At 40.3% G+C, this 26,545-nt stretch overlaps 2 protein-coding genes across 2 annotated transcripts in view; one reads left to right on the top strand and one right to left on the bottom strand.

Moving 5' to 3' along the window:
• Window positions 1-2,562, top strand: part of ppp1r3g (protein phosphatase 1 regulatory subunit 3G) — a 3,002-nt gene extending 440 nt beyond the window's left edge. The window contains exon 1 of the mRNA XM_074693716.1: window positions 1-2,562. This exon is cut by the window's left edge and continues 440 nt beyond it. Within this exon, the coding sequence (XP_074549817.1) occupies window positions 1-432 (432 nt within the window). The 3' untranslated portion in view covers window positions 433-2,562.
• A 3,177-nt stretch (window positions 2,563-5,739) lies between these two features.
• lyrm4b (LYR motif containing 4) overlaps window positions 5,740-26,545 on the bottom strand; it is a 35,306-nt gene continuing 14,500 nt past the window's right edge. Inside the window, exon 3 of the mRNA XM_074693532.1 lies at window positions 5,740-7,731. Within this exon, the coding sequence (XP_074549633.1) occupies window positions 7,681-7,731 (51 nt within the window). The 3' untranslated portion in view covers window positions 5,740-7,680. The remainder of the gene's footprint in view (window positions 7,732-26,545) is intronic.

Raw genomic sequence — 26,545 nt, 5'->3', positions numbered from 1 at the left:
ACCAGCCTGGACACGGACCGGCTGGTGTGCAGCTTCCCTGAGCCGCAGGACCCGGGGCAGAGGGTCCAGCAGCTGCGCGTGTGTCTGGAGAAGGTCACCATCACCCAGTTCGACGTACGAGGCCAGATCCGGGTCTTCACCAGCTGTACCTTCAAAGAGGTGGGAGTGAGGTACACCTTCAACAACTGGCTCTCGCACGTGGACGCGCAGGCTCTGCCCGTGGCCGTGGATCAGCCGGGCTTTGTGGGGGAGCGCTTCGGCTTCACGGTGTACACGCCGCCCTTCATGGACCCCGGCTCGGCTGTGCACTTCGCCGTGTACCTGAAGTGTGAGGAGGGGGAGTTCTGGGACAACAACGGGGGGCAGGACTACACACTCAGGTACCTCTGCATGCCGAGCACCGCGCCTTTTGTCAGCGCTGCTTTCACCTGAGCTGTGCGTAAAACCCCTAAGTCTGTGCACCAAAGCTTCCACCACGCGTAGAAACCCTTTCACCCCCCCACCTGTTGACAGACAAGCTGCTGCTTCAGTCCTCTGAATGTAACCACCTGTGGGTCTTTTTAGAGCAGGAAACTTTTTTAAACATCACATTTTCAGGGTCCAATCCTCATCCGGAGAAACAGAACCAACTTAGTTTGTTTTCTTGCTGATTTTTTTACCATCTTGTGATCCTGATCAGTCTTTAAACACTTCACAGTCTCAATAAAACCACAGTTAAAAGGACACAGCTGACATTTGTGGATATCTGTCTGAACTTCCACTTTGGATCGATGGACCTTGTTTCTCCCAGAGGACACGGGAACAACAGACTGATTTAAGGAGGATGTGAGTTGTTTGATCACAGCAAATATCACAAATGGTGTTTGATGATAAAAGGCTGAGAGGTCTGTCAATTTAACTGAAACATAAGCTACAATAGTGTAAACATAACACTGATTAAATCTGAAGCAGCTTTTAAAAATCTGTAAACAGAAATTTAGTTAATATTACAACTAGATTATGGTGTAAAAATAGTCATAAAGTGATAAAATGAAGTGTATTATGAGACTAAAGACATCATACTAACAGATTACAGTGATAGTGTTACAAGAATAGAGTCGTAAATAGCAGGAATGGAGTTGTATTGTAACAAGAAGTCAAGGCCAGATGAGATTAGTCTCATGAGGAAATTAAAGACAAGTTACCATTCTATAATCCTGGAGTACAACTTCAGTAATGATATCAGATTATAGTCATAATGTTGTGAGATTAAAAGTTGTAAATAACAATAAAGTTGTAATTTCACAGCAAGAAAGTTGTGATGCTACAAAACTAAAAAAGTCTATTGTTGGGACCCTGAAGTCCTGATTTTTTGCATTTTAAGTCATAAATTACGATGAATAAAGCTGTAATTTCATATTCGGTTGCAGAATTTCAGAAATTTTGAAAAAAAAAAAAACACTTTTTTTTAATTGATGGCAATGAAACCCCCCAAAATTTCCAATATCCCTGAGCTAAATCTCCCATGGGCATTAGCCACGTATACATGGACCCAAATATTCTGCTTATATTCAGTTTATTTTGCTCAAACGGAAAGAATTTAACCTCTGTTTACACCTCATTCCAAAAGTAAAGTGCCAATCTGAATGGACATTAAATCAGTTTTAATAGGGGTGGAATATTCCTTTCCCCAAACCGATGGAGGTATCATGTATCCACTCAGACGGAAAGTTGTCAGGGTGCGTTCTTTCAGCGCATGCTCAGATATGACGTAAGACGCAATGTTGATAAATCGCATGATGTTTACGTTTTTCTGCACATGCCCCATTGATTATTCTGTTTGATTACAGCAGCGCATGTAGACCAGAGATTGGAATATTCCTTTCCATGTATACAATTGTTTTCGTAAAAGTTATTCAGAAAGATTCCACTTGCAAAGACGAAAAACCCCTCGTGTAACCGTGGCTACTGTCAGGGAACTTTCCTGAAATTACCGGACATTTTTCATCCCTTTGCAACCCCAAATTTACGTTAATAGAGTCACAATGCTATAAAATTTTGGTCCCAATGCTACGTTACTCCCAAAAACTAAGTGGTAATCTGAAGGGATTATTGTCTTTTTTTTCCTCAATTCCTAATATTGTGAGATAAAAGTCATAGATTGTAAAGATAAAATCATAATCTCATGGTAATGCGACAAGGTCAAAGTTGCTACGTTGAGATTTCAGTTGTTATGCTACAAGACTATCGGTTATCTCAAGGGATTATAGACACATGATGTAGATGTAAAGCCACAAGATTAAAGTTGCAATGCAAGTTGACATTTAAGTGTTAATCTCTTGAGATTAAAATGATTTAGTTATGATTTTTGTCTCCAGGCCTTTCTACCTTTATTCTCAATTTAATAACTTTAATACAAAGACTTTCATTCAGAAAAATTAAAAATTAATTCTTGTAGCATTACAACTTTTATTTTTGTAAAACTACATCATTGTTTTGTAAAATGACGATTTCATTCTTGATTTTTTTCCCCTGCCTCATACAGCCTAATTCTGTCACAGAAACACAACTGAAAGGCTAAGTTTTTCCGCTTAAAAGAGACTGTAATTGTCTGTACAGGCATTTGCTACAAATTTATTAAGCTGTAGATGAAAAATAAACATATCAACAAAGAAGTGTTTGGATTTGTATCCCTAAGTTTGCTTTTTTTTGTTGTTAAACTGTCAATAAACTTTGTTTCAAAATCAAATTAAAAACACATTATCCTTCAAACCAACTCATTCTTTACCATCTTAATTCATGTCCTTTATTTTTGTTTGCAGATTTGCTGACTCACAGCTCCTGTTGTCATGTTCATGCTAGTGGCAGCATGTTGCTAACATTAGCATGTCACCAAATGCATGCTGTTATGAGTCAAATCATAACAGTTTTTGATGCTTTATGCTATGTTAGCGTTAATGCACATTAGCATGTTATCAGGTTTTTGTTAGCCATTAAGCTAATGCTGCCAATATTAAACTGAAGGCTTTAACTGTAGACCAAACAGTACTATGTTAGCATGCTTAATCATTTTATTTGCTTTAATATCATGGTTTCTTGGACCAGTGTGACCTGTTTTAAGTCTGATGAGATATTCGACCAGTTATGAGAGAAATACAGAAAGTGATTTGGGGGTTTTTGCAGTGAAAGTTTAATGCAGAGGTTGCATCTTTGCAGCCTGTGATGTATACGCTAATTTACAGGCAAACGTTCCCTTCAGTACGTGAGATCTGTCAGGTCCTCGTCAGTCCGTCTGTCCGTCTCAAATCATCTTTACATGAGGGTTAAAGTTCTGGAGTCCGACACCGCTGCGGAAAGAGTCCTGTTGACCAACCTGATGACATCTGTTTGATCAGTCAACACTGACAGAGAGGCTCAAAGTGGCAAGGAAGACCACAGGTAAATATGAAATTACAAACTCCAGCTGGTGCAAAGACAGATGTAAAACCAGGGCCGGCATTTCTCTTTTACACAGCTCCAAAACATGCACTTTAGGAGACTATGAATGCCTGGTTTAGAGTCAGGAAAGAGTTACGTCTGGGTCACATCCTGCAGCTTTCTGAGCCACCACTCTGTGCAAACTGCTGCTGCAAAATCAACAGCACATGTAGCTGTTGCAGGTGTTGAACAGTCATTTCTCTAAAAATCTTAAGACCCCATGAAAACAGGTCAGACTGGAGTCTAAAGTCTATCCCCATGGATGTAGGGCCCATTCAGATCACGTTCATGACTCCACACAAACCTCGTGGAGCACCTTCTGTGTGTGTGTTCGTCTGATGAAACACCAATCACTGATTGAGCAACGTGTGTGTGTGGCTGCATCTTTGTGTGTAAGTGGGCCAGTGTGCTCATCCTTAAACCAACAGACGGTCTATTAATAGCAGCCGCTGCAACCTTGTGGGTCAGTCACCTCCTTCACCTTCACCCGGCTCCACCAGAAATCAAAGGCAGCTCCTCTGCGGCGGCATCTCGCCACGCTGTCCCCGGGTGTTACAGCGTCCTAGACGACCTCAGATCCACGCTCATAAACAAAACAAGAGTTCAGATTCAGCCGACCCCTCGACGTTTGAAGTTGCTCAGGGACATTTTAACATTACATCCTATTTTAAATGAGGCATTTATAGAGGGAGGGGGTGCATGTTGAACAGACTCAGGAACAAGTTGGCTTTGTTTGTTATTGTAGCTGGTAGCCAAGTCATGACTTAGTTCAGGCGTCTACAACCTTTAGTTTCATAAGAGCCAGTTTACCTCAGCTCACCTGGATTCAAGTCATTAAGGAGCCACAAAATCAACTTTATCTTCACAAAAAAACAAACAAAAAAGTGAATAAATTGTAATCACAGTAAAAACGAGTGAATAATTATCTCAACAAGAAGTTTCTTGTGTTTGTTAAATTGTACATGTAATTCCTTAGTTTTTTTTATTTCGATAAATTTGCAAATAATTTTTTTTTTATTGTAATTTCATAAATTTGAAAAATATTTGGAATTTAAATAAGTTGACTTTTTTAATTTTAAAATAAAAAAAAATTGGCTTTTAATTTTTTATATAAAATATGTAAAAAAAGCATAGGAAAAATTTGCCAAAATTAAATGATTTTTTCATTGAAAATTGAAAAATTGAAATTTCAAAAATTACCAATTTTCTTAAAAGTTAAAACTTAAAAAATCAAAAGAAATCAATTATTTTCAAAAACAGCAGAAATTTAAAAAAAAAAAAAGAAATTTGGAAAATCTTCAAACAAATTAAGATTTTTCTCTTAATTTGATGTCAAAGTTTGTCAAAAATTGAAAAAAAGTTAGCAAAAAAGTAAGAAAAAAATTGAAAGTTGTATTGACAGGTGTTGTGAATATTTTGTTCAACAAAATATCAATATATAATATTATAATTATTTTTTTTTACTTATTGAATCATTAATACACTCTGTAAGAAAAATAAAAAATCTTCATTTCAAAAATATTTTTTAAAGCTACAAGGGGCCACTGCAAAGGAGCCAAAGGGCAGCATGAGGCTCCAGAGCCGCAGGTTGAAGACCCTTGACTTAGATTATATACAGTGAGTGGGAGGTTCAAGTCAGCTCTTGATCACCCTTTCAGGATTCTAATTCACATAGTTGCTCACCCACAACATACGTGCATTTAATAGAGGATGTGACACAATCTTTTCAGCCTTTATATCCTCTTTAGCCTCTATCTGAATCACTTTGTAATAACTCAACCATTTACTGTGTCTATAGAAGTAATTTTTTTTCAGCGGGGTCTGGCGGAGCTTGTCAAATTATATCAGGCTTGTAAACTACTATGGGTGGCAGCGGTGCAGCTTTGTATGAGAGATCAGTGTAAATGAGGAGAAGATATGAAATGACAGAGATAAGTCGAGACGTTGAAAGACAGAAAAGTTCAGGCAGCTCACGCTTGAACAGAGGATGTGTCGCGGTAGCTCAGAGAGAAAGAGCAGCGTGATCGTGAGTAAAGATGACAGGAATCATGGAGAGGAATCATGGAGAGGATCCAAGGAGACGAGCGTGATCCAAAGAAGTATGTTTTCTCTGTTTTTTTTATTTTTTTTTTTATTATTATAAATGGGAAGAGACACAAATAAGGAGAGTCCATTCTTCTTAGGTTATTTTGGTGTTTTACATAGTCATAGAAAAAAGATTTCTTGGGTCTTGAAAGATCTTTTTAGATGCTCTGAAAATGGCTGGCAACCAATGAGTTAGGGATCATTTCTTCTCCTGGTATGTATGTTACCGTCACTGCTCATATACTTCCAAGCGTCATTTATGTTGGCATTGCTATCAACAACAAACACAACAACAAACATGGCGACTGTGAAGGCGGTACTGCTTGCACTGAAGACAAAAATGAAACAGCATGGAAGAGGTGGTCGGTAGGGCCATTAAATACATCACGACTGAGGGACGGGGATTTTTTTCTTTGTGTCTCTCTAGAGCTACCTATCAGTTTCAGTTTCTGGTGGTACAGCTCTGTTTGATGGGTCTCCTTAAGAGTTATGGAAACGTGCAGAAATAAATGCAAAACACGACAGAAGGCTCCGTTTGTATCCTTTTGCCGTTGTCTCTTTAAGACTTTCTAGTCCATGAACCCCCTTCCTTCTGATTGGCCAGCCATCTGGAGGCCTGCTGGGGGCAGATTTTGATGTTTGCGACCCCTTCAACACTTCATAAACCAGTTAGGAGATCCTTATGTAATGATGTCATCATTTCAGTGAGTCGCATTTAGATTTCGCGCTGCTTTTAGAAATCCTGAGATTTAAACCTTCAACAGGTGTCTTTTTACAAAAACGTACGAAGGTGAGTTGTATAAACTGGATATTTAATGTCCACTGATTATCAACTTTTCTTTATTTTATCATCTGAGAGTCAGCTACCAGTCTTATCTTAGTACCACCAAAGTCAGGTTGCGTCCATTTCCCATTCAGCGACGACCAATGAAGGGCTTCAAACCCTACTTTGAAAACAAATGGATGATGTCATGGAGACTACATCCATGATTTCTACAGTCTATGACACAGAGAAATTATGCTTCTTTCTTTATTCTTCATAGTTCAGCATTTCACATAATCACATGTAGGACAGACGATTTTGTGCGTTTCGATACAAAAATAACACTAAAGGGAGACAAACAGTCAGGGATGCACCGATCAGTTTCTCACATTAAGAGCATTCACCATGACAGAGGGGGAGCCCTGTAACAGCTGAGTGTCGGTAAATAAACTCCTGATGAAAACAGGAAACAGCAGCTCACAAAACCAGCTCACATGCACTGAACGTTTGTCATAAAACATGACGCCATTTCATCGATAGAAAACTTCAGAAAGTAAGACGAAGAGATTATTCTGTCAAGTAAAGACTTCTTTAACAGATAATTTGTATAGTTAAAGGTTATTGTGACTATTTTTTCAGATTAAAAGTTCTTGTTTGTATCCCTCCAAGCTCAGGTTGGGGTTTGTTGATCTACCTGCGCCTTGCTAGCTTAGCTTGTTTACATTTTATGAATTGAGTTAAAAATGGGGAAAAGATGGAGCAGGACCACACTAAGAATCTGACTTTGGAGTGATTTCCTGCTCGTCTTTTCCGTCACCTTCAAACACTTGACTTTGATGATCAGGATTACAACAAACTATTACATAACACTTGGATTCATTTCCTCATAAGACTCACACATTCATCTATTTGCCCAAACACGCAAGTGTAGAGTTAACATCTGAAAAGTTATTTAAGTTCAAACTTTGGTTTCGCAACTTGAAGTTTTACAGATCTCACAGTTTGAAGCTTCTAAAATCTCATAACTGGCTGGTTTTTGGAGCTTCTGTGATAATAAACTTCAAATGTTTACATTTCAGAAAAACGAAATACGTCTAAAGACAACAGAAGACCTGTTAATTTCAGTTAATGGTCAGAGACGTGTCAAAATCTGATCGCTGCATCCGTTAAAACAAACAATCCTCTCAGCCGGTCTCTGTCCTACATCCCCCACGATGCACCTCACCCCTTCATCCAGTGTCAGTCAGGTTAAACCGTGTTTGAGTGGAGGACAAAGCAGGTTGGTTGCTCTTGTTGGTGCTGTTTGTGGTGGTAATGGTGGGCAGTGATTGGCTCTGCTCTGTGATGTCACTTCTAGTCGTCTGCTGGTGCGTCCTTTAGTTCTCCACCACTGTCTTCTGGGTCTCGAACATCTTCCCGATGGCGACCTGTGGGAAAGATAGAAATTCATCACAGATGTGCACCAACACTTCCTCCTGTCATCTTTAAAACTTGTGTCAACTTTGTCCTGAAGGTGGCGCCAGAGGAATAAAAAGTGTGTTGAGCGTCTAGAGGTCCTCGTCTCTGTGTTATGTCAATATTATCTCTCTGAACTCTGCTGTCAAATAAAAGAGCCAATTATGGTCCAGAGTGATGTCGCTGTACTGTATGTACAAACTTTGTGTGTATGTGTGTGCGTGCGTGTGTGTGTGCGTGTGTGTGTGTGTGTGTGTGTGTGTGCACTCAGGCCACAGTTCAGGATTGATTTTTTCCTTTTTTCTGTACAGAGACATGACAAGCTGATCTGCAGAACATGACCAGATATGACCCTCTCTGTCACACACACACACGCAAGCGCCGACGTGCACACACACAGATGTTCTGAACACTGAGCTGCTGTGTGTCTGTACATCAGTGTGAACACATTGTTCACCTGTAGGCTCAGAACATCAGCTGATCGCTCCCACCTGCAGTCAGGGCAGAGTCAGGAGCGCCAAAACAAACGTTACCGAACGGGCGCGTCGAAAATGAAAGGATCACAAACAGAGAAAAAAGATGAAAGACAAAGATGACAGAAGCATTTTGTGGGGATGAGTTGTTGGATTCACGCTGGAGCAGTGTTCTCCCAATGCAGGGGTCTGCAACTTTTAGTTTCATAAGAGCCAGTTTACCTCAGCTCACCTGGTTCAAAGCCATCAAGGAGCCAGAAAATCAACTTTATATTCACAATAAAAACATAAAGGTGGATAAATTCTAAACACAGTAAAAATCCAGTAAATAATTATCGCAACAAGAAGTTTTTGTGTTTATAAAATTGTACATGTGATGTCTTAGGTTTTTTTTTCTTTCAATAAAATTGAAATATTTCAAATATTATTTTTCAATATTATAAATGGAAAAAAAATGTAATTTAATAAATTTGCAAAATTTATTAGATTTCAATGAGTTGCAAATATTTTCATTAATTTTGAAATTTTAAAATATGCAATTTTCTTTTTTTTCCAATTACAAAATGTGAAAAATAATAATAAGAATAGCATTAAAAAGATTTGCCAAAACTTAATATGTTTTTGCCAAGGATTAAAATTTCAAAACTCAGGTAATTTTTTAAAGAAAATGTTATTTCGAAAAATGTTCAAATAATGATAATAATAATAAAAAATAATAATAATAACAAATAAATAAATAAAAATAGCAGAAATAAAAAAAAATGAAATTTGAAAAAATGTTAAAAAAAGAAAAAAAGTAAAAATCTTCTTTTGGTGTCAAAAAACGAAATGGAAAAAAAATTGCAAAAACCTAAAAAAAAAATGAAAGCTTTATTGGCAGATGTGATGAATACTTCAACATAATATGATTTTATTTAGTGTCTTTAAACATCAATACCCTCTGTAAGAAAAATAAACATTCTTTTTTTCAATAATATTTTTTTAAAGCCTTAAGGAGCCACTGCAAATGAGTCAAAGAGCCTCAAGTTGCAGACCCTTGTCCCAATGTCTCTATTTGTGGTCATATCACTGCAGCAGCACCAGGGGGCGCCCTCCCTCCACAAACAGCCGGCGCTCATCAAGCACTCCTCTCCTCACCTCATCAATTATTCTGCCGTCAACCCTCACTCTCTCTCCTCACTATCAGAGCAGAGCCTCGCTCGCCCAGCTGGGGCCCCCCTGTGTGTATTGCGCTCTGATTGGCTGCAGCGTGGCGTAGGAGGGAGGGGGGTGGCGGTGAGGCGGACGGCTCCCCCGACCAATCAGCTGGCAGGAGGCTTGGCTCTCATGTAAATTGTTGCGGCTGTGTCTCCTAACAAAGGGATGGCCTCGCTCCCCCCCCCTCCCTGTAAAGCCTACCTCGCTCTCCCCTCCCTCTCCTCACCTGTCTGTTCTGTTTGCTCTCCATCTTTCTCTCCATCAGTTTGTCTTTTCTCTCTTTAGATTTGTTTCTCTTTCCGTCTTTATCTGGGCTGCGGTCCATCTGTTTTCACTCTGTTCCTCTCAGTCCGCTCTCATCACAGACAACAAGTCATGAATAATAAAGGCCCAGCTCTAAATATAAACCAGCAAAGACAGGAAGACTTCACCTGGATGATTCACTTAGAACCTGGATCTGAATCAGCTCATTAAGACTGACGCAGCAGGTCAGCGGCTAATGACAGCAAAGCATGCTGGGATATTAATGTGCGTTTGTTTTCTGAGTCTGTGCCCTGTAAACTCTGTTAATAATGGATGAAGTCTTCTTCACGTCATACATAGGTTCATCCATTGCTGATGACATGTTTCGTTTCCTGAACCAGATGTGACCATATATGGAAAAGGGGGCGGGGCTACGAGGAACCAGGGCATAAAACAATGACTAATGTTTTTCATTATCAAACTGACAGTTTGGGGGACCTCGATAAACGTGACACACTTGCTTCTTTTTTATTCACCTTAAAATGCAAGAGCAGCAGCATCGCTATGGCTAACGTTGCTAATACTTACGAAAGCGAACAACAATGCTGACTCCTAGCTACAGGTCGCCACAGTTACACAATTCAGAGACTGGACTATAATTAAGCTAACATACCAAAACAACAAAAAATGCAAAACTCCCACTAAGGCTTATTTTATACTTTTTACTTCGTTACTACCTCTGTATCTTCCTTGGGGTTCGTAAGCGCTGATGTCTTGCTATAAATACATGTCCTACGTTGGGTTCACACCAACTTAAAATAAATTAATTGGCAAGAGTGAATTAGATTAGAATAGAATAGAGCTTCCAATCTCACACCTCAGCACAAGCACGTCATCCTCACCTCCTTCTCCTCACCTTGTGGGGAAACATCAGGCCTTGCACCAGTTAGCATTGACTTGTTACAGGCTGCTCACAGCTGATTTCACATGTAAACAATGCAGCTATGGTTACATGTAGGATCTCCAGACAAACACAGGAGCAAAAAATAGTAAAAATATCACTGAAGACAAAACCAGTTTGGTGTCCATGACCAATAAATGAGCCATACAAAGTAATGACCCACTCCAATTACAAAGATAACAAAACAGACAAAGAAAGAGAGAGTTGCTGCAACAGGAACTACGTATTTATGGGGAAAGTCACATAAAGATGTAAGTAGACGCGAGGTCTTGTTGAGGGAAGTGAATGACGTGAATTAGGCAGCACAAACTGAACGGCTGAAACAGTGAAAATCTGTGGCATCAATACTCTACTCGTATTATTCTTATTGGCGAGAGTTTCATGATAGCCAATCAGATCAAAATAAAATTGAATACCAGACAAATTGAGCAGGGAGCAACAATAAGAGGGTGCTCGTTTTAAGGAAAATGAATGAGGTCAGATTTCTAGCCAGTTTTTAAAACCTTTGTAACTTGACTCCAGTATCGGTTGTAGTAGTTAGCAAAGTAGCTTAAGGCCTGCTACAACTCCGCCCCTTTTAGCTCATGCTAGATTTGTCTAGGTTGAATCAGCATATCTGATATGGCGACTACCTGTGATAGGCTTAAAAACTCTGCTTTATAACCAGATGGGTGACATCACAGATACTAAGTCCATGAATTATACAATCTAGACCGTGACTTTCTTTAACCTCAAACCGAACCTTTTTGATTTTATTTATCAAATTTCTCCTACTCTTCAGATAAAGGTAATTTGATCACAGTGATGGCTGTTTTAGAGAAAAACAAAGCATGGGCTCTTCATATTTCATCATATCCATCCTCAGACTGAGCAGGAGCAGTATAGAAACCACACACACACACTCACTCACTCTTCTCTCCCTGCTGAGTCGTGACTGAGTGACCTTCAGTCTCACTCCCACCAGGCAGGAGGTGTGAGATTAACACGAGACTGCTGCACCCAACCCAGCTCATCATGTACAACGAGGAAGTGTGTGTGAGACTTGAGATATTACAGCTGTTCTTCTGAGAGGAAATTTAAAACAAGTGCAAGTCAAAGCCTGAGATACAAACGCACTGAGAAATGACTGTTTCCGCTCATGTCCAAAGAGCTGCAGTTACTCAAATTGCCACTAGAGGCCGGTCCTTGAGTGAGTCAGATCTCATAGAGCCACATGTTGAAAAGACAAACTTAACAGCAGAAATAAATGTGTTTATAACCTAGTGCCAAGAATAAATTCATGTTGAACTCATCTGTTTGTAGCATCATCAGGATTGGATGGAGGGAGAATTAGGGGGCGTGGCCTCTTAGAGTGACAGGTAGTAGCTGCTCTTATTCAAACTACTTTTGTTCTTGAATTATTAGACTTAAACACGGAAAGTTGGAGCTAATTTTACATCTTACCATCACATTTGTGTGGTTTTAAAAAAGAAATGCTGCTCTGAACAGCAGGAGACAGGGAGAAATGAAGCTAAGGAGCTGTTGAAAGTAGGAGGAAAGAGATGAAGCGACCGAGGAAAACCTGGAGGTGGCCAGCTGATGGAGAAAGGAGGGTTTTCTCTGGTGTGAGAGGAAAATGAAATGGTTGAGGGGTTAGTGCAGCAGGATGCTGTCAAACTGAAATGCATGGAGGTCTTTGAGTGTAGGAGAGAGAGGGGAAGCAGGGGGATGAGAGGTGCTCAGGTAGATAATAAACGGAGCATGAGGAGCGCTCCACGGCGTTCCAGCCTTTCCATTTGTCAGGAGATGAGAGCAGAGCGGCGGGCTGCACCGACACATTTTACAGTCTGACTCCAACGTTAGGTCCTGAAAGCCAGGAGGAAAACAGAACAGGAGGAAAGACCGGTTCACAGAAGACAAACCAACACCTTATTTCATTCAGCTCTTTATGTTCATGCAGTTACTGTTTAAATAAACGGCCCATGTCATTTCCTGGTTTAGTTCCTGGTCAAATGTCATTCTACACTTCATACTTCCCATATTTTCAGCCTCTCTTCTGCTATGATACCATTGGCAGCTGCTGGTCAGTCAAGGAGGGGAAGCTCATTTTTTTACGGCCTACGTCATAAATTTATTTATTTAACCTAAATTCTACCAACGGTTCCTTTTCAAGAAAATGATCTGTGACCCTGTCGTACCAACCGGGTGTTTTTTCCAGGGATTTTAACAGTGTTCTCTCAAAGCTCATTGTTTTAAGAAAAGTCAACTCACTGGGGATCGACAAAGCCTCCGAACCAGTCCAGAGCAACTGAGAAGATGCTCCGGTGGAGGGTTATACTTCAAGATCGCTGACTGGCTCATTTCACTGTCAATCAAAAAGGGATTTGGCCTCAGACAGATCATCCAATCATCATACAGAAGCCCAGCGTCCAGGCCAGCCCACTGCCTCATAGACCCCCAGAGACGCTGAGTGTCCGATGGGCGGGACAAAGCCCAGCGTTTATCCAATGACTGTCCAGTTTCCACAGTGGAACAACCCACTCTACGCTTCCCCGCTGAAGTCAGAAGACGCTCAGCGTCCGACTGTGTTAAAGCGCTGAGACGCTGTGGGGATGAATGAGAAGGAGGTGGAGCCAGTTACCTGTGATAGGTAGCTGATTCTGAACAAAAGATGAAGGGATTCTAGCTCATATTTTGTCAATGAAATGTACACACAGCAGAATATATCACCACTTTTTGGGGGGAAATTGTAAAGGAAGCTGAGCTTCCCTTGCAGTCTTAGAGCAATCTCCACTGCATGATACTAAGATAAAGAAGCAGGTGTTGCTTGAAAAATACCATCAAATTTGATTCAAAGTGCAGCAAAAAGCTGTTTTATAAACAATCTTTGAAAGTTTTTGAAAAATGTCCAGAAAGTCATGTTAAATTGTTGTTAAATTCTAAAGCTAACAATTATAACGGAAGGAAATCTAAAAACCAACCTGATTCCTACAAAGTATATAAGTCTCAGAGTGAGAGGCTTGCTAGTTGTGTTTGTAGTGAGTCTCAGTTTCACTGTAGATAGTAAGTTACATGGTGGCGTCACTGAGGCCTCCTTTAGCGGTTCAAAGCGGAATATACTCCTTTGCTTGAACTTAACGAGACCTAAGTTTGCGGAAATATCAACATGTTGCTGATTGGTAACAAGTAAAAAGTTAAACTTTGACAGGTTAGTTTTCAAGGGGAAAAAACTTTTTTGGATGTTTGTTTAATTGAGGTCTAAAAAAGAGAATCAGAAGTTCTGGAATTCAGAGATCAAAGACAGAATTCTGTCTTTGATCTCTAAAATTCTAGAACCCCTTGCTGTTGCTTTTTCTGCTGACACCTGATTGGTCGATACTTGTCAGACTACACAGTTTATAAATTTCTATGCTGGTCTTAAGTTTGCTGAAATAACATCATGATGCAGAACAGTCAGAAGACAAAAGCTACGATTTGTCAGGTCTGTCTTCAAGGGGCAAAGAAAACATTAACAATTTTTTTTGATGCATTCGAGGAAGTCTGGAAATCCGAATGCTGATTGTCTTAAGTGACACAGCATCAACAGATTGGATTTAGAACAGATTGTTAGCTGCTCTTTACGCAAATATCTGTTTCATACATCTACTGTGGGAGCCAGGATGTCATTACTTGAGACATTTTCCTCCTGCTTTTGCTCTCCACTCAGACTACAAACAATTCTCCCCAAAGAAAAACTCTCATTTGCGAGAACATGCGGTGTTCTGGGTAAAGATGTCATGACTGTGAGAGCTTAACTCAAACCATTACTCATTTCATTGAAGGAAATGAAGAGCGCTGTGTTTGAAAATGATCCAAGTACGCTTTACGACATTTCTATGAAGATCATGTCCAGACTGATGATCTTTGCTTCAGCAAATTTACTTTCCATTACTTCCAAATGTCAGATGAGAAAAAGACATAACACCCCTTAACCTCCTATTTACCATGAGTCATTAGACACACTCACACACTCACACACACTGGGCCCGTTACATCCTCACACTCACACAGGTAATGGTTTCTGTAGCAACCGTCCGGCCAAAAATAAAAGTGAGAAGATGAAAAGTGAGAAAGACTTTGGAGTTCATCTGCGTGTGAAATGATGATGTAAACCTGAGCAGCATCATCAGTGCTGGGGTGAACCCACACACACACTCACACAGACACACAGACACACACCCATCAGTTGCAGTGCAGAGCACTCATGAGGCTGAAGAGGAGCACAGACGGGTCAGAAAAACTGTGCTGCAACTTTCAAGTAAATAAAATCTTCACACTTTTCATTCTTTTTTCTCACTCTTGTCTCTTTTGTTGTTCTTTATGAGGTTTGTCAGTTTTTACAAAGACTGTTTGACTCTTTGAAACGGCTACATTTCTCCAGGGAAGAGAGGCTGAGCTCCACTGGTGACGGGCAGAAAACAAGCTAAAGCTCTAGGGCTTCAAAATAAAGTCAGCGTGGGAGTACTAACAACTGCAGTTCCTCAAATGACCACTTGAGGTGTGCACCAACATCAACAACCTTGTAAAAACCCATTGTATAACTGGATATGTCAAACCATCTCTTTGTTTGTTGCTCATTTTCTGTTCATTTCTTCATGTTAGAACAGAAATCTCTGACAACATCACACATCACTGCAGGTCACTTTTTTAGCGCCTTGCTCAAGGACACGTCAGCAGGGAGTGTTGGTGTTTCGAAGGATGGTGCCTCTGCATCTCGAAAGTCCTGCTGCTTGATTTTTATGCTAATCCAGCCAATTACATCTCTCAGCTCTGATTCGCCCTCTTTTCACCCCTCATCCCCCTCATTTGTCCCTTCCTGCCTCCTGTAATTTGTCCTCTGCTTCCCAGCTGAGTGTGTGCGTGTGTCAAATCCTCTCATTTTATCTCTCCTCCCTGTCTTTCCATCTTTCCCTCCGTGTCCTCTGGCGATCTGTCGTCCCTGCATGTGTGTGATGAGCTCTGCAGAGTGTTTGTGTCGTTGTGTAGTATATAAACGTCTTGTTGAAACGTCCTGTGTGTGTGTTTTTCCAAAAAGAGTCTCCTCTGGCTTCATCTCCTGGTAAATTATTCATGCATGTTCAAGACTGCTACAGGCTGGTTTACAACTCTGTCTTCCATGCTCTGCACATTTTTCTGCTTTCACATTTACAGTTCAGCCATCCTGCAGTCGTTTTTTTTTCTTTTTTATAACAGCAAAATGTGACACAGAAATCAAGCTGAAAAGGGTTTAACTTGGTTTAATGGATTGCAGCTGCTAAAGCACAAAGACTTGGTCATAAATTTGTCCCCAATATCTGCTCCATTTAAAGGCCTGACTCACAAAGATGGCTGCTCTGACAATTATCAAGCACAAAAACGCCCTAGAAGTTCTGCAGCTCTGTGCAGTGTGCTCACAGGATTCTGGAACTTTATTTGAATTATTGAATGTTACCAGAGTTAAGGGATGTTAATTGCATTCTAGAGTGTCAATCGATTTCTAGAACTACACCAGATTCTGGTAGTTGTACCATAATTCTGAACTATTATGTTAAACTTAAAATGTTCTGGAATGTTCTCAGATTTCTGGAATGTAAACAGAATTCTGGAATGTGTCCAGAAATCTTGAATGTTAAATTTTAACTGAATTCCAGAAATTTACTGAAATTCTAGAATGCCACACAAAAATTCCACAAGTAAACCATTATTCTGAAAAGTTACCAGAGTTCTGGAATGTTACCCAAGTTCTGTGATGTCACCATGATTCTGGATTGCAACTGAACTTCTAGAATCTGGGATGTTACCAGAACTGTAGAATAGTACTGGTGGAATGTTACTTCAATTCTGGAATGTTAGCAGGGTTTTGGAATGTTCCTAGAGTTCTAAGATTGTTACTGGAGATCTGGAATATCAGTCGAATTCCAGAATGTTACCATAATTGTTGAATGTGACAAAGATTCAAAGATTTCAACATGAACATGATGGAATGTAAGCAGTAATCTGGAATACTATTCAAATTCTAGAATTTAAACAGACTTCTGAAATGGTACTGTAATTCTGGAATGCTTCTTGCATTGTGGATTATCCCCAGAATTTTATAGTGTCACCAGATTTTTTGAATGGTTCCATAATTTTCAAACGTTAAAATGTGGAATTATACCAGATTTGCACAAAAGTACCATAATTCTGAAAGGTTAGGTAACCAACAGAGTTCTAGAACATTTAAGGAATTCAAGGATTGTTACCAGAGTGTGAAATGTTACTTGAGTTCCAGAATATTATCTGAGTTCTGGAATGTTACCAGTATTCAAGAACTGAATAGAATTCTAAAATGTTAGCAGTAACCTGGAATGTTGTTTGTATTATGCTTCTTCAGTTCTGCAATGTTAATTGAGTTCCAGAATGTAACCAGAATTTGGTAGAGTTACTTACATTCTGGAATGTTACCAGAATTCTGCTTGTTTAAAATTCAATGATTTTTTTTCTGGTAATGTTCCAGCCACCATTACTGGCTGCCTAAAAATGTGTAGAGCAACTAAACTAAATTATTGAGTGAGATTCCCCCCTGAACTGTCACTTTCAGTTGATCTTTAAATAACAAGATCCGATGGGTCAGGACGTATCTAAATTTTGTCTCAACATTTTGACAGCTCAGTTTTTTGCACTCACTTATCATCCAGTTGAAATCTGAAGGCCAGCTCCTCTAAACTGGATAAACTCTGAACACCATGGAGCTTTGAGGACAGGCTGTAAGCCTGAGCAATGCTCCACATTAGCATCAAGACTACAAACACACAGACGCATTAGAGAGAGTTGGCGACAGCAGGATGCATAATGCAGCCATGATGACAAGTTTTCAGCAGAGAAGACATTCAGAGCGTCTTCAAACAATTTACACATCAGTGACTCTGCAGAGGAAAATCCTCCACCCCTGTAGTTTGTGTGTAGTCTGTATATTCGGACTCTGAATGATTGTGACTGGTTCAAGATGAAGTTTTGATCCATCTATCAGTCCAGCCTGTCTGAGAGATCTGATCCTCCCTTAATACAATCACACTGAGACAAGAGGGCTCGATTCAGTCTGCAAATGATACATGAAGACCTTTACACTCACTAAATACTGCAACCAGAACCTCCCTCTGCTCTCCTTAGAGAGTGTGTGTGAGAGCCAGACATCTCTAAAATGGACCAATGGGACGTCTTCATTTACACACCCCTCTTTCTGTAACTGTTACTGAGTCAGCTTGACCTTGGAAGTCTCCTCTGCTAAGGCTCCGCCCACCTACATTAATGATCTCATTTGCATATATCTAATCTAGTCAATTGGCTGCAATGACTCAAAGAGCCACACCCACTCAGCAGGCTTCCACCCAATCAGCTTTTAGTGCACGAAGAGATTGCCTCAAACAATTAGACTGCAGATAAAGAGTTACTAACAAGTGATTAGGCGAGAATGTTTAAGCCACGCCCACACAGGGAGAAGAAAAACCACACATGGATTAAAAACAGAGCCTCACACACATCAGTGATTTCTCTTTTTTCACTCTGAGCACACACTCATTAGAGAGCAAGAAGAGATGAAGGCAAACTGTGCTCACATACCAGAAATGTCCCAATGTGTGAGTGTGTGTGGTTGTGTGGAGTTTCCTGCCTGGCAGAGACACTCTGCTGCGATCTCCCGTTTCAGTCCATCACACCCAAAGACAGAAAGAGGAGGATGAAGAAGATGGAAAGAGGAAGAGGAAACAAATGAGGAGCAAAGCTGGTCATACATTTTCAGTGCAGACACTTCCTCTCTTTTCTCTTCTTCTGTCTTTTCCCTCTTTGACTCCTGATATTTCTTCTCCTCCTCAGCAGATTGAGGAAGAATCAGAAATGTTTGTGTAAATGACAAACAGAGCAACGAAACTGTAAATGTTCTTCTCTTTTTTCTTTTCTTTGTGTATGCTGCATATTTTCCTTAATGTCCTGGGTTATCGTCTACATACCTGTGCTGTTTACTCATTTTTTGAGGAGCTATTGTCAACCCCATCTGCATCTACACTGCCCGGCCAAAAACAATGTCACCACCTGGTTTTAACTGAACAAATAGGTACAAGCTTACTTATACTGCATGGGCGATTATCTTTTAAGCTGGAAACAAGTTATCTAGCCCTAACTTTAAAACTTTAAACAACCATGTGGAAAGACACGTCCCTCTTCTCTTCTTCTCACTTACAAAACAATGACAGGAATGGCTCCTGCCTACCTGGGGTCCCTCATCTAAGACACCTGGTGCTCCCAGCCCAGCGTGGCTCCACATCACTAGCCAGACTCTTCCCCTCTGTTGTGCCCAAATGGTGAATGAATTACCTAACTCTATACGATCTGCAGAGTCTCTTTCTACTTTTAAGGGATGTCTGAAAAGTCTTCTGTTCAGGGAACACTTGTGCACTTAAGCTGACCCTTCTCCTCTTTGTCCTCAGGGGTAGAATTAATCAGAAGGTCTCAGACCCAGCTCTTATGACTTTTCAGGACTACTACTATATGTTGTTGAAGATTGAAGTATACTGTTGCAGCAATTAGTTTTGGTTTGTTGGCTTGTTGATTATTCTTGTCTTCTTCCTTTTTGTCCGATTATTTAGTGGTTGGTAACTAGCTGGTGCATTACCGCCACCTACTGGACTGGAGTGTAGATTACCTGGGCTGTGGGGCTGTATGCGTCACATGTTAACAGATCAGTGTGGCAGAGGAGAAGCTGAGCCGGCAGGTGAGGGAAACAAGTTAACACACAAATAACGTCAGAGCCGGAGAAGCCGTTGGTCCAAAAAATCACAGAGTTTGGGAGTATTTCACGCTAATCCAGCTGTAATGATCCAGCACTTAAAACGCAAACATGTTGGACTCATCGTTGACAAGCTGGCGAGCTCATTAGCGAGGTGAGAAGCTACAAAATCCCACATACACTTCTTTTATCAGTTGTGAAATTCATGGTATGTCTTTAAGGACTCATTTTGTCTTTTTATTAAAGCGTCACCCCATTTGAAAACCACGAGGAGTTCATTAAACCAACGTTAGCATTAGTGTTAGCTGCTACAGATAGTGGTAGGGCAGAGGGGGTGAACTGTTTAACCTGCAGGTAAAAAGACTGAGGACACATTTTTATTTATTTGCCTTTTTGGCCCTCTGAGTTCTTAATCTGATGGCATAACAATGTATTTTCTGTTGTTTTGCCCAAACTGTTGAATCTTTAAGTGACAATACATGCATATCACTTTTTAGACTTTATAAATAGCATCTTGGTCAGTTTAATTATGTTCAAATATGTTGATTCTTTGCATGTATCATTATGCAGTCAATAGTCATCAACTAAAATAACGATGCATGTTTGGTTTTGTGAATTTGACTATTATGAATTCTCATCCTTTTTTTCGATTCATTGATTAAATGTAAATATAATTGTCAGAGTAATTGATTACTAAAATAATCATTAGTTGCAGCCCCAGAGACGACTTTTTTTGGACCAGGCAGTGTATGCGATAACATACTGACAACCATGCTACCAGGTGATATCGGACACCTGCGACTGTTTGCATCCGGGTAGTAGAGCAAACACCCCAGTCCCTGTACTTTCATTAACAACAGCGTCACATTTTCAAATTGTTAAAAAATAAACCCAAACCAGTCTTGTTCCCACGGTCAGAGGGTGCGTCCAGGAGCAGAGAGCACCTGGAATCCCCTCTTTGTGTGTTTGATTTTTTCAGCCCACTGTAAACTGACTCTCATTAATCGCCTATCAGCGCTGCAGAAAATGAAAGCACAGAAAACTCTCCAACGCACACACATCAATAAAGCCAGGCTGAGAAAAATAAGAGGCAGAGAATCTGAGGGACTTGAATCGATGGGCTGAGAAGAGAGACAGGGTAGAAATTTAGGAGTGCAGAGAAACATGAGAGACAAAAACAGAGACGGAGTGAGTCATAGAGGGAGAGAAAGAGTCCTTCAGTAAAATGCTGTGAAGGGATAGACCACTTCATACTGATGGAGACAGGGACACACGCGTGCTATGACTCACACAAAGGCTGTTTGCAAGTTTCAAAGCCAGTGTGGAAGTCTTGGGTGGCTGAATATGTTTGCCAAATTTCATAAAGCTGAGTGAAACCTGCTCCATGGACTGCATTTAAGATAATTACTTTAGCGCATTATTCTGGAAATAAGCCCCGCCCACATTTGGGACCCCCAAATTTCCAATTTTTGACAGTTTAGCCTCCTCTACTTTCTTATTTTTGATCTCTTTTCCCTTCAATGCTTTTTTCCTTTCCAGCCTCCTCAGCGTCCTCCCTCTCTCATTTATTTCCAACATCTCTGCCTCCTCTTCCTCCTCCTCTCATTCTAACTGTTATCCTTACATCACATTGCCTTCTACAGTCAATGAATTTCATCATGCAAACCTTGTGTGTGTGTGTGTGTGTGTGTGTGTGTGTGTGTGTGTGGTATCAAAAGTTGCATCAGGCTCTGACTTCCAAGAATAGAAGACAAACAAACAAAGTAGCAGGAAAGCTCAACCACAGAAGAAGAATGGAAGGAGGAAGTAGTATGCGGTGCAGCGATTAAAGCCTGCATAATGTTATTGCTTTAAAGTTGGTTTGATGCTAAATTTAAACATCAATAGTTCTTTTGCAAACCCAGTTTGATTTTTATCGACAAAGCAGAGACATAAACGCATTTAACAATCAAAAGGAAATCACATTTCTAATTCTTTAATAACTTTATTAAAGAGGAGACTGAATAACGTGGGACAGTTCTGAATTATTGACAAACATTTCCTCCAGAAGAGTTTGTAAGTTTCCTTTCCTCTTTACCAACAATTAAAAGTTTGCAAGAGTCTAATTATAATGCAACATTATATAAAGTTTGTTTATATATCTAACAAGCACAGGAGGGGTTTTTGGACTCAACCTAAGGATTGGGCGCTGGTTGGTGAAAGAAATTTCTGAAAGCACCGGAAGTGGGACCTGTTTCCTCCATGAAAGGGAGCAGTCAGGTATGTTTAAATATATGTGGTGTATTATTGCACTTTTTGAACACCGAACTTGATATCGTAATGTTCTATCTTTATATCTGCGGCAGGCAGCGCTGCATGTTGGCAGCTTCTGAAGGAAGCGCAGGACGATGGTTTTGAATTTTTGAGGGCTTAAAAAGTCAGAAATCAATACTTACACTTCAATACTCAGAGAGTTTGGGAGGCTGGTGATGACGGGAGAAGTACAAAGAGCAAAGAAAACATGCAAAGAAAGATGTGATGCTATAAAGGAGAGTTCTCTCTCTGACCTTTTACTCTTGAAGTTTACAAGATATTTCAGGCACAGGTGTTTGGGTCTATATTTAGACTGTGATATGGTAAAGACAGAACGGTATGATAAGTCATCTTTAATATCTTTTGTCCAAGCAACAGTCAAGAACTTCAAACTCTATCTGAAATCTCTGACTTGGAATCACGAAAGAATTGTGCAGATTTTGTGACCAGTAAATGTCCGTATGGAGACAAGTACTGGATTAGGTAATTTTTTAGGTACTTACTGAATTCCATCTGTAGTAATTAGTACCAATACATAGGGATGGGAACCTTTCACATTTGAAATGATATGGTACCGATGCCCAGTACCTGTCAATTGGTACCAGTATTCAACCCTACCAAATGCCAGGTACTTTTGTGTTTATGTGGTGCAAAATGTCAATTTGTTCAAAAATAAGATATAAATTTTTTTCAATTCAACAAATTTATTCTTCAGTATATAACCTTGCAACCCTGTGTTCATCTCCAGCATGGAAAATCACCTACTCTTCCGCTCACTCACAGTCACAAGAATGCATTTAAGTACCTAAACATGGTACCTTTTGGTTTTACATGAATTGGTACCCGGTACTTTTGAGAGAATTCGGTCAATACCTATAAGAGTACCTGATTCGGTACCCATCCCCACCAATACGCATGAAATCAAATGGTCCTTTGTTTAGGTACCTAAACACATCATTGTGGCTTAAGGGAGAGGAATTTTCATAGGCAAATTTCTATACTGGATATGAACACAGCATTGCAAGTTTATATTTGAAAAAATATGTTAAATTGAAAATCTTTGGGATTTTATAATTGAACAAATTAATATGTTTTACCACATAAACGCAAACAAAAGTACCGAAAACTGGTACCCTTGAGTATCGATAACAATTGCTTGGTACAAGGCATCAGTACCATGTCCTTTTTAAATATGAAAGGTACCTATCCCAATATGCAGATGAGCCAAAAAGTCATTGTCTAACTCACAGAGCAGACACAAAGTTAAATGCTCCAGAGCAAAACGCGCCTCTGTGCATTAATTTTATTTGAATATATTTAACATTAATTATTACATCCAGGTCAAATCAACAGGTAGCAAAAAAAAGCCCAAAATCTGGGGGGTCCCAAAAAGAGGCGGGGCTTATTTCCTTGTACAACTGTGAAGGAAGTTTTTGAAATACAGCCCATGGAACAGGTTTCACTGATGCAAAACTAATATGATGCACAATTCTGGGTGCTATTTTTGTTTACAATCCATTCTTAGAAAATCCCCCTCTGTGCTATCCTTATATTTCAAAGTCTACTCTAAAGACTAGAAAAAGTTGAACATTTTAGCTTGTAAAAAAGTCCTAAACCAATACATTTTCAAAATTAATGACAATTAATATTCTTTAAAATGAGTAGTGGACTATTTTTTGTTACTCCATTTATTGAGATCATGACTTTGGTTGTTGCTGCAGGATTTCTGTAGTAGACTGGAAAACAGATGAAAACATTAAATACAGACTATAAAGTATCTCTTTATCTAACTTAACATTTATACAAACCTTAGGTAAACACTCAGGTGACAATGCTTCATTGCATGTCTAATGACGATGTCTTTAGGGCTTTAAACCGGAGTTGGATTTTGAGACAGACCTGTGCTGCCTCTGCCGCCGCCAGCATCAGAAGAATGTTTCATGAGGCGGAGAGAGAGTGGGAGGACAGGGAGTAAAAACCTGACTGCTTTTATCCACCTGAGCAGCTCCCTTCTCTTCTTAATGGAGTTTTGCAGCAGTGGGAAGTCACGTACAGTGCATGTGTGTATTGCTGTGTGTGTGCGTGACCAAAGCTGGGTAAAGCCAGCAGCACCCGTGGGGCGTTCAGGTGTAACAGCAGCAATAAAAAGCGTGGGATTTCTGAGGGATGGAGGCAGGAAGGCTGGGGATTTTCACAGATCGAAAGACGGGGGAAGAGAAGGGAGATAGAAAATGAAAGAGGGGAGGGGGAGGGAGGAGAGGGGAAGGGTAAGAGCGAGGTGAAGAGGAGGAGGAGGAGGAGGCGGAGGGGGAGGAGAGGTGACGCAGGCTTTCATGCAGGGTGTTGCCCTACTTTTCAGTTCAGCTCCTGTCTGGTTCAGGATTTTCAAAAAATCTCTAGCTTCCCAAAAATGAGCCGCACTGAAGCCGCTCCCACATCTGAGAGGAAACTGGAGATTTCAGTCGATCTACCGTGTCTATAAACATGATGTTGCATTGTTGCACAGCTGTACCTGCAGTTTTTCAAGGTGGCATGAAAATCTATCTGTTTTCAATCCCAGCAGCAGATCTACTGTAGTGTGACTAAGAGCAGACATTGTACGGAGTTCAGTTTTGGGTCAGCATGTCTGAAACTGCAGACGACAAGAAGCTCATGGATGCAAACGACTTCAAAACTTAAGCAAAATCCTGACTGTCTGAAGAGTTATTTTTCCCACTTGGAAGCAGGAGACTGTTAAGCTCTTTGTGACGCCAAAACATGCTGTAGAAGTCCAGTAAAATCAGGAGGCAGCATAAAAATATAAAAATTTGGAGAGTCCATAAAAGGGGCGGGGCTTATCTCCTTGTAGTATCCTTTAGCAGTTCGCTGAAACACAGCCCATGGATCAGGTTTCACTGAGCTTTTTGAAATTTTGTGAGCATAGCCATGTTACAGCCACAACCCATAAAGTAACAACAACCCAAGATGTAATGTTGAAAAAAAATGAAACAAAGTCTGAAATGTAAAAACTAACCCAAAATGTAACAAAAGTGTAGAGCCCAAAATGTAAAAAAAGAAATGTGATATAACCCAAGATGTCATAACTAACTCAAAATGCCACAATTTTTGCTCAAAATGTGGGGACGTATTGCATTTCAGGTTTTATTACATTTTATTACATTTTGGTTCAGTTATTACATTATGGGTTGTTGTTACATTTTGGGCCCTAACAAGCCAGCTGTCCACAACTCCCCCACACTTGCTTTGGAAGATTTGTATGCTTCACAAATATTAGTTACCAGAAACAAACTAACGATGAAGGCAGCGACTGCTGTTTGCTAAGGACAAATTCAGTCTGGTGTGTATGCCAACTTGTGGCTCTCTTCCCACATGCCACTTCCTATTCCTTGTCTCTCTCCTGATCTCCTGCTATATCTACTGTCCCATTCTCTCTGAATATAAAGGCTCATAAATAAACCTTGAAAAACAAGAGGACTATCTTCCTCTTCTATGAAAAAGCAAGGATGTTGAAGTCATAGTACTTTGATATATCTCCAAAAGCCTCACATTTGATGTCCCAAAGCTCATGGAGAACAGAGTTATGGTCATATTTTTAAGACTAAGATGCCATTAGCAAAACCAAGAAAGCAAAAGTGAGCATTATTGATTTTTTTTCAGTTACTTTTGGACTGTTTCATAAAGTGTTAAACTTTGTTTGCAGTCGTAGTTGTGCAGAGCTGTGTGTCCCTGCTCCGCCCTCTGTCACAGCCACAACATCACTAACTCTCCTCACTCACATGTTGGCGAATACTGAGGTCTGATGGGTCATTTTAAGCCCCGTATCCACCAAGCAGTCAGGTCTAGATCAGTACGGTTTGGTACGGGTTGGCTCAGTTAGGCTTGGGTTTCCACAGCCAACTGTGCCCCCTTGTGGAAGGCGGCGTGTAAGCAGCATCAGTTACATAATACTGTGATGCGTTACGTACTATTTGTGATTGGCATGTAGCTCTTTGATACAAAGAACAATCGAGCTTTGTTTTAGAGAAGACTGTGTGCCGCCAGTGACAAGTCTTTCGACCAATCAACGGTCTGCAGTGTTGTAGCTCCACCTTCCGAATGAAAGGGTGCCAAAAAGTGGGACGGTTCGTCTCAGTTATTTGGGGATCTGTCCCGGGATAAGTCAGTGGAAATGCCACAAAATGCGCGCTCTACTGAGACGAACTGAACCGGTCTGCTTGGTGGAAATGCAGCTGAAGATGATGTGGGACGTAGAGACAGGGATGTCACCTGGTCCCTTTTGAAAAACAGTGACTCTTATCTATCTGAAATTATGCGTGATAACCTTTTTCACAGCAATAAACTGGAGTTATTCCAACACATTTTTTACCTGTTTGTCTCTAAAAGCATTAAGAAGCAGGTTTGTAAGAAAGCAAACAGGGGGAGCAGGAACGAAACAGCAGGAATGATCCAGTTTCAGTGATTATGTGTCTGTCGGACTGCAGGAAACATTTCTCACCGAGAATAAAAACAACTAATCATTACTGCTCCTTTCTTCACAGCTTCAAAAAAGAAGTTCAGAGCTGCAGTCAACACCCCGAGAGCAAAGCAAGAAATCTTCATCATTTTTCTTCCCGGCTGATCCAGGGAGCGATGTTTATGGCTCCAGATTTGGTGTATTGTCGTTTTCTGATGGAGACAAAGTGATGTTCTCGGCTGTTTAATGACATCCTGTTTTAAAGTGAGTTTTTTTTCATTATGAACCGTTCATGTTGGCGTTTTTTGAAACTGTGAATCTGCTCAGATTTCAAGATCCAAGAGCCCCGCCCCCCACCTCCCCTGACCTGCCAGGTATAACTCACGGCCTGATGCGGCGCTTAATCTCA

The sequence above is a fragment of the Halichoeres trimaculatus genome, unplaced genomic scaffold (assembly GCF_033239565.1).
Source record: "Halichoeres trimaculatus isolate MK-OKI-2021-1 unplaced genomic scaffold, fHalTri1.1 fHalTri1_scaffold_18, whole genome shotgun sequence".
Classification (NCBI taxonomy): Eukaryota; Metazoa; Chordata; class Actinopteri; order Labriformes; family Labridae; genus Halichoeres; species Halichoeres trimaculatus.
The sequence above is the reverse complement of the archived record's forward strand: the minus strand, read 5'-3'. Positions and strand labels throughout refer to the sequence as shown.